At 37.2% G+C, this 13,605-nt stretch overlaps 1 protein-coding gene across 2 annotated transcripts in view; it reads left to right on the top strand.

The window, feature by feature from the left end:
* The window catches only part of LRRIQ3 (leucine rich repeats and IQ motif containing 3), a 203,237-nt gene that overhangs the window by 99,375 nt on the left and 90,257 nt on the right, over window positions 1–13,605 (top strand). For both annotated transcript variants that reach the window (XM_027606968.2, XM_027606977.1), the window contains exon 5: window positions 8,789–8,942. In XM_027606968.2, the coding sequence (XP_027462769.1) occupies window positions 8,789–8,942 (154 nt within the window). The remainder of the gene's footprint in view (window positions 1–8,788; window positions 8,943–13,605) is intronic.

Raw genomic sequence — 13,605 nt, 5'->3', positions numbered from 1 at the left:
TACTTACTGACATTTTGTTAATTGTTTTAGTGGGTTTTTTTTTATTTTATTTTGTTTTGTAGTTCTCTTTTTTTTTTCTCTTGCTGTCTTCCTTTGTGGTGTGATGACTTTCTTTTGTGATATGCTTAGATTTCTTTCTCATTATCTTTTGTTTATCTACTATAGGTATTTTCTTGGTGGTTACCATGAGGCTTAAATATAACAACTTATAATAATTTATTTTAAGTTGATAACTTAAGTTTCAAAGTATTTTAAATCCCTACATTTTACCCTTCCCTCCCAACACTTTGTTTTTGTTGTCACATTTTGCATTTTGATCTTGTTCATTCCTTAACTAGTTAATACAGTTACCCTTATTTTTACTTCTTTTGTCTTTTAACCTTCATACTAGCTGTATAAGTGATCGATCAACTACCTTTACTATACTATTTACCTTCAACACTGAGAGCTGTCCTTTTGTTTTTGTTGTTGTTTTATTGTTGCTAATTAATGTCCTTTCTTTTCAGCTTAAAGAGTATCTTTAACATTTTTTGTAAGGTAAGCTTATTGGTGATAGGCTCCTTAGTCTTTGCTTCTCTAGAAAATTCTCTATTTCTCTTTTAATTCTGAATGATATGTGCTGCTGGGTAGAGTATTTTAGTTGAGAATTTTCTGCTTTTAGCACTTTGAATATATCATACCTCTCCCTTCTGGCTTGTAAGGTTTCTGATGAAAAATCTGCTGATAGTGTTATGAGGGCTCCCTTATACGTGCCAAGTTGTTTCTCTTTTGCGGCTTTTAAAATTCTCTTCTTGTTTTTAAACTTGACAGTTTTATTATAATGTGTCTTGGTGTAGGTCTCTGATTTCATCTTAGTTGGAACTCTGTGGGTCCTGGATCTGGATATATCTTTCTCCAGATTAGGGAAATTTCAACCATTATTTCTTCAAATACCATTTCACCCCTTTCTTTCTCCCTTCTTGTGAAATTTCTGTAATGCAAATGTCTGTCTGTTTGACATTGTCCCATATATTCATTAATCTATATTTACCTTTTTCATTTTCTTTCTTTTTGCTGCTCTGATTGGCTGAGTTCCTCTGCCCTGTGTTTGAGTTTATTGATCCTTTCTTCTGCTCTATCTAGTCTATTATGGAATCCCTCTAATGTATTTTTCAGCATAGTTATTGATTTCTTCTGATTGGAATTTTCTTATATTTTCTATCTATTTGTTGTTCCCACTGTGTTAATCATTTTTCTCCTGAGTTTAATGAGCATCGATTCTCTGAACTCTGTTAGGTAAATTACTTATCTCCATATATTAAAGTTTCCTCCCCTCACCTCTACCCTGAGGTTTTTATTTTATTCTTTCATTTGGGATGTTTTCCTCTGTTTCTACCTTTTGCTTGACTCTCTGTGTTGCTTTCTATGTATTAGATAAGACAGCTACCTCTCCTACTCTTGAAGGATTGGTCTCATGTGGGAGATGAACCTTATTTTCCCATGCTGCCCTAGCTCTTGGTTGTCTTTGTGATTGTACAAAGAGCCTATTTTATTTTTAATAGCCCCCCATAATTGAGTGTGTGCCAAGACCAGTCAGTGTCCCAAAAGGGAGGATTTCATCTAATACTTAGATTCAGGCTGATTGGAAGCCAGACCCTGAAGCAGTAGCTTTTAGAGTGCAAATATAGACTGTTCTGTGGGACTGTAATCATAAATCCTGCTGGGGTCTTGAGCTAGGTGATCTGGATATGTCCCCTGGGTAGCATTGGCAATAATACTGGCTCCAAATGAGTGTACAAGCTCCTTTCTGGGAGTTACCTGTGAGCTGTAGTGAGCCAGAGGGAGAATGCAAAGATGGCATACCCCAGCCTATAGTTCCTAAGAGTACTTCCATGGCCTTTAGATGCATGCCAAGCCTGTAAGTCTGTCCCTATGTCTGAAACTCCAGCACTAGCAAGTAGGTCTCTTTCATAGAAAGTCTAGGGATGTGTTTCTGTCTATTGTCTTTGTAGTGCCCTGTGGGTGGTAATCTGCCAAGAACTGTTTCTCTGATTGTTACAGTCTTGTGTGACCCAGGAACACAAGCTCCTCCTCCCCTTCCCCAGCCCCAGCCACCAGAGCCTGAGGATCAAGGACTATCCCCTGGGCAGCAGCCATAAAAACCAGGGTACCATCAGGTAAGAGACTTGGACAGGAGCTTTCTTTGAGAGATGCTAGTGCTCTAGGAGAGCATGGTGGAGGGAGAGAGCGTGAAATTAGTGCCCACCCTCCAAGGTTTCAGGAAATGTTTACAGTTAGTCCTTAGATATGTGTTTAATTAGAATCCTGCCCCTCAGGCTGAAGCTATAACCTGAAGTTAATAGGTCTCTTTAACAGAAAGATTGAACTCCTGTATCTGCTGCTTTGTGCTATAACCTGGGCATGGTAGCTGTTTAAGAACTTTTTATCCATTATTTACATTCCTGTGGGACCTGTGAGTATAAGTGTTACTGGTTACCAGAGCTAGTCAATATAGACCTGTCCCCTGACAGCAGCTACAAAAATCTGGGCACCAGGAAAGGGTATAAATGCCTTTCAGGAAGATACTTAGCTAGCTGCACTGAAGCGAGGGAGAGTACAAAGATTATATCCACTGGCCTTAGTTCTCTGAGAACACTTCGATAGGTTCTTATAATTGTGCCAAACCAGAAACCTGACCCTCAGGCCAAATGTCCTGGGGAAAGAAATGGCTTCTTTCTCAGAAAGATGGGCAGTGTGTTTCAATGTGCTATCTATTTAGTGCCCTGGGATTTGTAGTCTGCCAAGAACTTCTCTCCAATTGTTATAGTCCCATGGGACCCAAGAGCTCAAGTCCCCTTTGTCTCCATAGCCAGGTGATTAAAGGCAGCTGTAAAAACCAGGTGACTGATATAAAAACTGGGGCACTAGATAGGTGAAGAAGCTCCCCTCTGGGCTATATTGATGTTTTGGAGTGCAGTAGAGGGAAAGTGCAAAAATGGAATCTACCAAAAAAAGAAAGAAATAGAAAAGAAGAAGGAGAAGGAAGAAGAAAAGAAAGGAAAAAAAAAAAAAGAGAGAGAGAGATGTTACCTGCTGGCTTTGGCAAGGCAAGAGAGCATGCAGGAAAAGTGCCCGTTAGCTGGAGCATAATGGTGACACCCACAGGAGGGAGGGGGGTTGGTGGTAACTTCCAGCTTTAGCAAAACAGGGGGAGAGCAGGAAGATGTCATCCACTCCTCTGATTCTGTAGGATAATCTAGTAAGTAATCAATGCTTTAGAATTAGGAAATGAGTCCTTCACCCAAAGTCTGGGTGGTTTTTAAAGGACTACTTCTGCACTGGGCCCTGGGTGGGTAAATCTGCATGTAGGCCCTTTAGGAGATGAATTGTCTGTCTGATAGTTCATAGATCTCAATTTCTTTAGGGCCAGTTATTGGAGCTTTATTAGTACCCATGTTATACTTACTTGATTTTTGCCATCTTTCATTCCTTACATTGGTATCTGCACATTTGGTTAAAAAGTCTTTTTCCAGACTTTATAGGTTCACTTTGATAGAGGCACTTCTCCAGATAGCTCAGTTTGTGTATCTGGATGTGTTTGCTGATAATGCCCTTGGGCAGGTGGTGCCTGCTGTTAGGGTCTATTTTTGGTGAGGCAGCTGTTCTAGCTCTGAGGGTGTACCACTGGCTGAGAAGAGCAAGACAGGACTCCTGGCTTGGTTCTCACTTGGCTTGCCCATGTGAGAATGTAGTGTGGGCTCTATGGTTGCCTGGATCAGTCTCTGGTTAGATTTATTAGATGGTTGGGATTTGGTCGTATACTCAGCAGGAGACGAAGCTTTGGGTTGGTTTCTTTGTCCTGGCAGGACAGTAGGACAGGAGTCAGGGCTTCCACTTCTCATTATGTGACTGAATAGCCTCGTCAGGTGCGGCCACCAGCTTTGCTCTGCAGACAGGGAAAGCCATGGGTTGTGCTCTGTTCAGATGCCACTATGAGCAGAGCTATTGGCTGGGATGCACAGTTTCTTGTGTGCTCTGGTAAGATTCGCAGGTTGGGCAGGCTAAAGCCAATATTCAGCAATGAATACAAATCCGTTTCCTGGCCTAGGTACAGTGAGAGAAGCAGCAATTCCAAGGCCAGTAAGGTTCTTTGTGGCCTTGACTCAAACTGTCCCTGATGCAAGTTTCCTGGCTGAACAGGACCACTGGCTTGCCTCGGGGGCAGTCAGCTCCATCTGCCTGCCACTCGTTTTTGCTGGATTACAGAGCGGCTTCTGGGTATTCTCACCAGCCCTTTCTGTCAGATGGAAACAGGGATCATGGTCTGCAGCAGGTGGGGCTATGACTCAGCTCTCCTGTGGGGGGACCACTTCAGACAACTCCCAAGTTTTCCTAAACAGGCTTTCCCATTGAGGGGGACCAGGAGCTATAGTGAGCAGTGGTGAGGCTATGAATTAAGTCCCTTGACTGGGCAAAGCAGGGGAACCCTCTAAACCAGGTGCTACATTTGCCCTGGGGGTGATCAGCCCTGCCCACCTACCTCTTAGCTTGAGCATTGCTGGTGTTCCTGCCTGTCAAATGATGCCAGGAGCCATGCTTTAAAGTGGTAGGGCTATGACTTAGCTCCCAGGCAATGGCATACCAGGCTCCAGGGCCAGCAAATCTCCTTGTTTGACTACGCGAATCAGGCAGACCCATAGCCTGCCAAGTTCCTTGATCATATTGTGCCACTGATTTGATTCTGCAAATGAGCAGAAACACTCTTTGGGACTACTATGTGGGCTCTGCTGGTAAGAATTCAGTCTGCTGAGATCCCAGTGCTGGTCTCACCCTGCTTTATCACAATCAGATTCCCAATAGTTGAGCACCACAGATTCCTCTATAATCGCCCTAGGGTGAGACCAGAGTAGGGGCTTCCCCAAAATGACCCACAACACTGCAGGAGCTGGATATCACCCTTGGGTTCTCTTTTCCCACTGGAAGAGCTGTAGGCTCAGGGGAGACCTCTCAGTGTGGTGCTGCGCTGGCCTGAAGCAGGAGGATTGCTGTCCACATGTAGCCATTCCTTTTACCCTTCTACTGCATTATGTCTTGGTCTCTGTGGTACATTGGAGGGTGTGCTTCAGCCTTACCTCTATGTTCTAGGATTCTCTCAATGGTGTTTTATCCACGAATGGTTATTAGTTGTTCTTGGGTGGGAGAGCAAAGTCAGGAATGATATATGTCACCATCTTAATGATGTTACTTCTTCTCACTTTCAGTTTCAAAAGATGGTTTTGATGAATATAAAATTCTTGGTTGAAAGATTTTTTTCCCCCCTCTTTTTAGTACTTTGATTATCTCATACTACTGCCTGCTGACCTCCATTGTTTCTTGTGAGAAGTCTGCAGTCAGTCTTATTTGGGTTCCCTTCTGCATGGCTAGGCTTTTTGTTCTGCTGTTCTCAGGATTTTCCCTTTGATTTTGGATTTCAACTATTTTTTCTAAAGAATTTATTTATTTATTTGAGAGTGAGAGACAGAAAGAGAGAGAGCGCATAGAGGGAGAATGAGAGGGAGAAGCAGATTCCCCACTGAGCAGAAAGCCTGATGCAGGTCTCAATCCCAGGACCCTGAGATCATGACCTGAACTGAAGGCAGATGCTTAACCGACTGAGCCTCCCACGTGCACATGGATTTCAACTATTTTGCTATGATATGTCTGGATGTGATTTTTATGCGTTTATTTTACTTACAGTTTTTTTGAGCTCTTGGATGTGTAGATTAATGTTTTTCATGAGATTTCAGAATGTTTTAATACTTCTAATATTTTTTTCAGTCTCTTTTCTCTATCTCCTCTGCTCTGGTAAGTCTGAATATTCATATGTTGGTGGACTTAATTGTATCCCACATTTTTTTTTGTGGGTTTGTTCATTTGTCTTCATTATTTTCTGTTTATCAGCATAATCTTTATCAGTCTCTTCAAGTTTTCTGATTTTTTTCTTCTTCCAATTCAAATCTACTGTTCAATTACTCTGGCAAAATTATCATTTCAGTTACTGTACTTTTCAACTGCAGAATTTCCATTTGGTTCTGTTTTATAATTTCTATGTCTTTATTGATAATCTCTATTTGAAAAGATATTGTCTTTATACCTTTCTTTACTTATATGAGGCTTATTTCCTTTAAACATGTTTGTAATAGTTGCCTTGAAGTATTTATCTATTATGTCTGTGATTTGTCCCTTTCAAAGGCAGTTTCAAAGGCCTACTCTTTGCTTATACTTTTGTGTTTCTTTGCCTCCTAATTTTTTTGTTGAAAACTGGACATTTTAATAGTATATTGTAACCACCCTTGATTGATCTCCTTACCCAGGACTTGTTTATTTGTTTAATAACCTCGCTAGACTATTTTAGTAAACTTTATTTCCCCTGCATTGGGTAGCCTCTGGTATTGCTCCTTAGAGGGCAAACTTTTAGCCAGGTGCAGTCACGCTTGAAATGACAGTGATTTTAGCAGGGCTCTCTTTGAGTTTCTCTTTTTCTGATTTCTCTGTTAGGCTATTCTGAACTCCTTTGATATCACACCTATTATTAGCTTTCACTAATTGCCAGCTGACTACTCTATTGTTTTCAACAATATCCTGGGAAATAAATTGCTCCATAGTGTGATCTTTTAAAACTGGGCTCTTTACAAAAGTAATCTTTGAAGCCAGTTTTTGCAGTTTGTTCAGATATCAGAAGGGCTCTCCTTAGCCGTCTCTTCTCCTAGTTCTCTTTGGTAAACCTCAAGATGGTTTAGTTTAGCTTTCTGCTCTCTTAGATCTACCCTTCTCCTTTTAAGTGTTTATCACTTTCTGAGGGCAAGGGCTATCAGGGTTCCAGTATTCTCTACCTATTGCACCTGGGTTAGAGCTTCTGCCTTATAAGTGAGTTCTGAGAGGAGGAAGAGAACCCAAGTTCTCTCAGACATTCTTACTTGAAATAGATTCTCTACAACATAGACCCAGGCTAGGGTATTTCTTGCAATGACACTGTAACCCTTGACTGGAACAAGGTAGGGAAGGGATCCTGTGTTTTCTTGGTTTCGCCTTTTTGGAGTGGAACTTCTGGTAGTCTGAACTTGGGTCAGGGGAGAGAGAGAAAAGAGAGGGTAAGTTGTTTAAATTCAACAGTGTCTCACTGTTCTTACTGAGATATAATAGATTTTATTGAATAAATATTTGTGTATTTGCTATATGCCCTTAAGACAATTTCCAGAGATTTTAAATGGTTGTTTCACTGGGGAGAGGATCCACAGAACTCCTCACAACTGTATCCCAGAAATTATCTCCTCAGTGTGATTCTATTCAGAGCTTCTCTTTTTTCTCAAAACTCAACAATGATTGTCCATCCCAGTGACTTGCTCTGACTAGCTTTTTGTACTTGCTGTTTGCTCTACTAGAATTTTTTGTTTGTTTCCTGAGATTACCACCATATCTTGTTTCTTCTTGGTATTACTATCCCAATCCAGCCTGTGTGAAAAGCAATTCACTCATATTTCTAGTGTTTTATTTCTATATTATCTATCTCTACTTATTTTTTAATATTTTATTTATTTATTTATTTGAGAGAGAGACAGACCTGGCGACAGGGATAGGGAGAGCAAGCAGGAGCAGGGAGGGGAGGGAGAAGCAGACTCCCCTCTGAGCAGGGAGGGCTTGATCCCAGGACCCTGGGATCATGACCTGAGCCAAAGGCAGATGCTCAACTGACTGAGCCACCCAGGCGCCCCTATCTATCTTTACTTATAAAAGAATATAAACTTCATGGTATTAGGGACTTTCTTCTCTTCACAGAGCACATATTGGTCACTTTCAGAATAATACTTTCTTGTTGAAAAATCCCTTAGTTTTTTCTTCTTTTGGCAGTTAGGTGACCACTAAGATTTCAGTAACCTGTTTTATTTGTAGCTATGTGTGTTTATCTGACTATATTTTTGTTACATTTGTAAGTGAGCAGAAGTAATAAGTACAACTGCAGCTTGAAGTGCCTAAATGATAATTGTATCCTCTTTGTTTTCATGTTTTTCACTTCTCATGGGCTGGAATGCATCAGTTATATGGGTTGCTGACAGTGTGTCTGAAAAGGGTGAGGCAAGATTTAATGACTTTATAGAACAGAGCTGCCCCACTGGTCATCATGAGAGAAAAAGTAAACTTCTATCTTATTAAAGCCATTATAAGTTTTAGTTTTTTACTTTATTGTACACTAGGTCATTAACAAAATATTTTGAATGAAGAAATGAATAGATGGAGCCCATTTTAAAAATCTGGAAAATGGGGAAAATTGCTTTCCTTGGTTAATTTTTTTTACCTCTGCTAATTAATAATAATGGCAACTGTAATCTTTCTACTTGGTTCATCATTTTAATTCAAACAACCTTACTATTTCATCACATAGAATGAGTGTTACTGACTTCTGCACTGGAGCAGAAAAATCAAGAGTTCATACTGGTTACCTTATATTTCTATAGATAATTTAGTCTTGTTCTTCTTGCCATTATATTATAAAATACATAGCCAAACATGAGTACAGAATTGTTTGTGGATTCATATCACCAGAGATTTCTCAATGCTCATTCATCCCTTGGTGAATGATGATGAGCAAACCTTAGTGCCTAAATAGTTTTATATAGTAGTAATATGAAAACAAATTATCACATTAAATTTACTACCGTGTTTTCAAACGTGTAAGTGAACTCATGAGTAGTTTTCTTTCCTTATGGCAAAAAATCTAAAAAAAAAAAAAAAAAAACAAAAAACGAAATGACAATTTCCCCCTTATATTCAGCCCCTTGTTGTGCAAAAAACATCAGGAGAAATTTATTAGTGAATGTGAAACAAAATGGATTTACATACAAAAAGGATATGAAGCCAGGCTCTTCAAGGATCTCTTTTTTCAGCCTGAAACTAATATAACAGGAAAGCTTACACATTGGAAACATGTAAGTATAATTAGTTTATTACTTATCTTTAAAATATTTTTAAGATACTATAGTTATGATTTATGTAGCATTAGTAAAATCTCTTCATTCTCTTTTAAATAGTTTCCATTTATTGTTAATATTCTGCTTGAGATTTTCTTGATGATAAAAGGTCATATAATAACAGCACAAATATAATTTTTGTGGTGCACTATTCTTATTACAACCATTTTATAATTTATGTTTTATATATATTTTTTCTTGTATTGATTATTACAAGTAGTTATTAACATTAATGTAAAAATCTCTTCATAGTAGTTGAAAACTTAAAAAAGTAGTTTATTAAAGACTGATGATACTATATATATTCATTGAGTGTTTTATGCTGTTACACATTGAAAAAAGAACAAAGTTTTTATTTATTGAGTGCCTACTATGTATCAGGCACTGTGCTAGATATTTTGCATGTATTCTATAATTTAGTCTCCACAACACTGTAAGATAGGTATTTTTTATCTCATTTTTATAAATAGGGAAACTAAGGCTCTGATGGGTTAACTAACTTAACAAAAGCCACACAATTGAGTGGCATTGCTAAGACTTAATTAACTTCAGGTCTTCTGACTCCAGAGTTTGTGCTTTTTTTATCTTTAGAGTTTTTTTTTTTTTTAATTTGGATATTATGTAATGGTAGAAATGAAGACTTGGCATTGTAGTATAACTAACTAGAGCAAACTTTTAATAATGTGTAAAGCACTGTTTGTGATAAACTCCTTCACATGTGGGCCTGTGTCTAAGTAGCTTGCACTACAATTGTTTCCATTATATTAACATGATTAGAAAGGATGACAAAAGGTCCAGACTGTCATTAGTCTCTGATTTCAGTGTTAGTGAGGACATGTGTTTGAGAAAATAGCACAGGAATACCTTCAAGCCCTTAAAAGCCACAAAAAATTATCCATTGAATAAAAACATAGGTTTAAAGGCAGATGTATCCCATTCAAAACATTTTCCTCATTTGCACATGGTACCAACTGTATTAATTTGTTCTAGATGATATTATGCTCTATAAAAGTATGAAGTTCATTTGAAGTGTCTTTTGGCCCTCTATATAGAATATAAACTCACTGATTTCAGGTACGTTACCGACTTTTTTAAATGCTTTATGCAGAGGAAACTTTCACTGAATGTTGCATATGGTACATATCCAATTGACAACCAATTTGGGTATATATTTATATATTTATAAAATATTTACACACTCATATACAGATACATGTTTATATACATAGTCCTATATCCATATGCAAAATCTTATATACATATATGGATATACATTGTATTATGGCAAGTGACTATTATGTGTGCATAAATAGGAATAAAATATTCATATTATAGAGGTATTTTATTTAATATCTGTGAAGTTACATAGAATATATCATTGTCAGGAAGAATTTTGAATGTTAAGAAATATTGGAAAATATATTCACTATAAGGAATGTTGTAAAGCTCTTTAATATCATTGATAATTCTGCTAAGCATGTCACTATTATTAGAATATTAAAGAACTATATATAGAACTATACTATAGAATATTAAAAAACTAAAAATATTAAAGAACTATTCTTTCATATTCAATAAATATGTACATTTTCCTATGCTTTTTCACTCTTTATAGCTACTATTCATAAAACATTATAGAAGTTGCTCAGCTCAATTTCTTAGAGTAATTGAAATGATCCTTAATTATAAGATTCATCTTTGAGTCTTTACTTTTTCTCTATAAAATCGTTGTTCCATCTTCTGGTGGCTTCTTTTGTAGTCTCCTCTTTAGCTCACTTATTTGGTATACTATTCTTTTGTTATTTTTGTTACTTACATATCTAGTTATTAGTGACTTAGTGCTTGGTTAATTAGAAACTATAGTGAGAGTAAGTGATGCCATAGAGTGCCTAAGAGAACCTAGGATCCAAGAAACATTTTAAAAAGAAGTAGGGAAAAGGGAGGAAGTAATAAAATATTGGTATTTAATACTGTGAGTTCATTTTTAAAAATGCTGTGAGCAAATAATGGAAAGGATTAGTAAAGGGTGGAATTCAAGTTTTAGTAATTAGAAAAGTAATCAGTGTCTGTTTTTCTCCTGTTTGGGGATGAAATGTGCTTGGTCCAAAAGGCATAAAATGCCCCATATTCATGGTAACCTAAAATGGAAGGAGCTACAGGAGTGAGTTCAAGGTACATTTATTTAAGAAATGCTGTGCTGCAAAACCAGAAGTCCATATAAGCATCCAGAATTTATGGTGCATGCTTAAGCTATTAAAGGAGATACAGAACCAAAAGTCAGCATTCATGAGTAAGGAATCTGATTAAAAAAATGGATCAGAGGAAATTGAGGATCTGGAACAATTGCTAGGGACATTATTTGCCCATGGCTTACATGATCAAATGGTGATTGGTCCTTTTGCAGAGGAGGAACATAGATACAGAATTATGGTGGTCAATTAGATCAAGTTTTAGGGAAGCTTTTATATTATTATAATGTATTTTAGGGAAATTTAGATACTATTATGATGGATTTTGCTGGGACACCCAAGAATATTTGAAATTTTCTTTGACATAGTCAACCCTTTCCTTCAAAAGTTACTGTGGAAAATGTATGTATAGGGAGTAATAGCAAACAAAGCAGTTTCTAACTGGATGTTGGCCTGAGATTCCATTGCAAAATTTTAGTAACCTTGGCTAGACTATGAGATATTCTTCATTATTTATCCTTTGTTAGCTTTACATTATTCTTTCACTTATTTCCTATATTGCAAATGTGAATTTTAGAAGAGATATAGTATGAGAGAAAGTCACACCCATTGGAGCCAAAAGGAAAGAGATTCAGAGGAGGGGAAAGCAATTTGCCATGTATTTATCTCAGAGGCAGCCTAGTTGCTCCCCTTCCTCCTGCCCCCAAACCCTTACATCTAAAGCTTCCTTAAGCTGGTTTAGTCATATGTTGTTAGGAAGGAGAGAAAGCATCTAAGAAGTAAAAAAGAGTGATGGCCAGGAACCTTAAGGGTTTCAACCTCATGGAAGGAAAGAACAAATCTATCTTGTAGATCTCAATCTTCTCTGACAGCCTATCTCCTAGAATCATGATCTATTTTTTTTTCTTAGAACTTGAGCAACACCTTCCCTTCTTGAAGCATGAAGGTTGGAATTACATACCCTTTATCTTGACACATTTTCTGGAGAGGGTGCATATGTTCTCCCTAGTTAGCAACAAAATGAGGAGAGGGATCAATAAGGCAATCTAATCCAATTTCTCTGGAAGGGATTTCTTACTTGGAATCACTTTTAATACATTGAATGTTCACATTTGTACTCCTTTATGCCATTGTATGATTCCTGGAGACACCAGACATTATCTAATATGGCAGTCATCTATACTAAAGTAAGATTTGCTTTAGATATGCTGATTTGGTTAAAATTTAGAATATATTTATTGATTTTTTTCCTTGCTTCCAAAAATTTATTTTTCTCATAACTAATGCTAATGGTGTATACATGCCATATTGAACATTTTTGTAAAACCAAATAGAACAACATGTTTTCAAATACAGTCCTATGAACCTTTGCCATTGTTATTAAATGTTTCCCTATATATATATATCTTTATATATATATAGATATAGATATCTATATGTAGATATAGACTTTCAGATTGGCTTCTTTCACTTAGTAATATGCATTTAAGTTTCCTCCTTCTCTTCATGGCTTAATAGCTCATTTCCTTTTAGCACTAAATACTATTTCATTGTCTGGGTGTACTGCAGTTTATCCATTCATCTATTGAAGGACCTCTTAGTTACTTCGAAATTTTGGCACTTATGAACAAAGTTGCTGTAATCATCCATGTGCAGGTTTTCGTGTGGACATAAATTTTCAGGTTGTTTAGGTAAATACAGTAGAGCATGATTGCTGAATCATATGGTAAGAATATATTTAGTTTTGTAAAAAAGCTGCCCAGCTCTCTTCCAAAGTGGCTGTACCATTTTGCATTCCTACCAGCAATGAATGAGAGTTCCTCTTGCTTGGTATCTTTGCCAGGATTTGGTGGTGTCAGTGTTCTAGATTTTGGCTATTCTAATAGATGTTTAATAACGTCTTGTTGGTTTAACTGGAAATTCCTTAATGACATGTACATATTTTCATGTTTACTTGCCATCTGTGTATCTTTGGTGAGCTGTAGTTCTCTTTTTACTGTTAAAAAGGTGAGATGATTTATCACATGGCCTATATGAGTAAGAGGAAAGAAAAGGGCTCTCCTTAATCAGGGCTGGTGTGCAGTGTACAATTGCAATTACATCATAGTCTATGTAGATGATATTCCCTGCTGTTTGCACAGCACAGCTGGTATGGAAGGATGAGTTTGCCCTAATTTTATAAATCCAAGTAACTAGTCATATATGAGAATTATTTTTGTGTGTGTGCACCTACTTTAAATTCAGGTAAATATGGAGGTAGAGGGAGAGAATAATCAGAATAATAATCAGAATAATCATATTACAAGCCAAGAAATATTGAATTTACTTTTGCCCTCTTTTTCTAGTTTAACAGTAAGTGATACTAAGAAAATATAGAGAGGGTTGATCTTATATTGGATTCAGGAGATGTGGATTTGATCACCTCATTTTAA

This window comes from Zalophus californianus, chromosome 4 (assembly GCF_009762305.2).
Source record: "Zalophus californianus isolate mZalCal1 chromosome 4, mZalCal1.pri.v2, whole genome shotgun sequence".
NCBI classification, from domain to species: domain Eukaryota; kingdom Metazoa; phylum Chordata; class Mammalia; order Carnivora; family Otariidae; genus Zalophus; species Zalophus californianus.
Note: the sequence above shows the minus strand (reverse complement) of the source record. Positions and strands in the feature narration are given on the sequence as shown.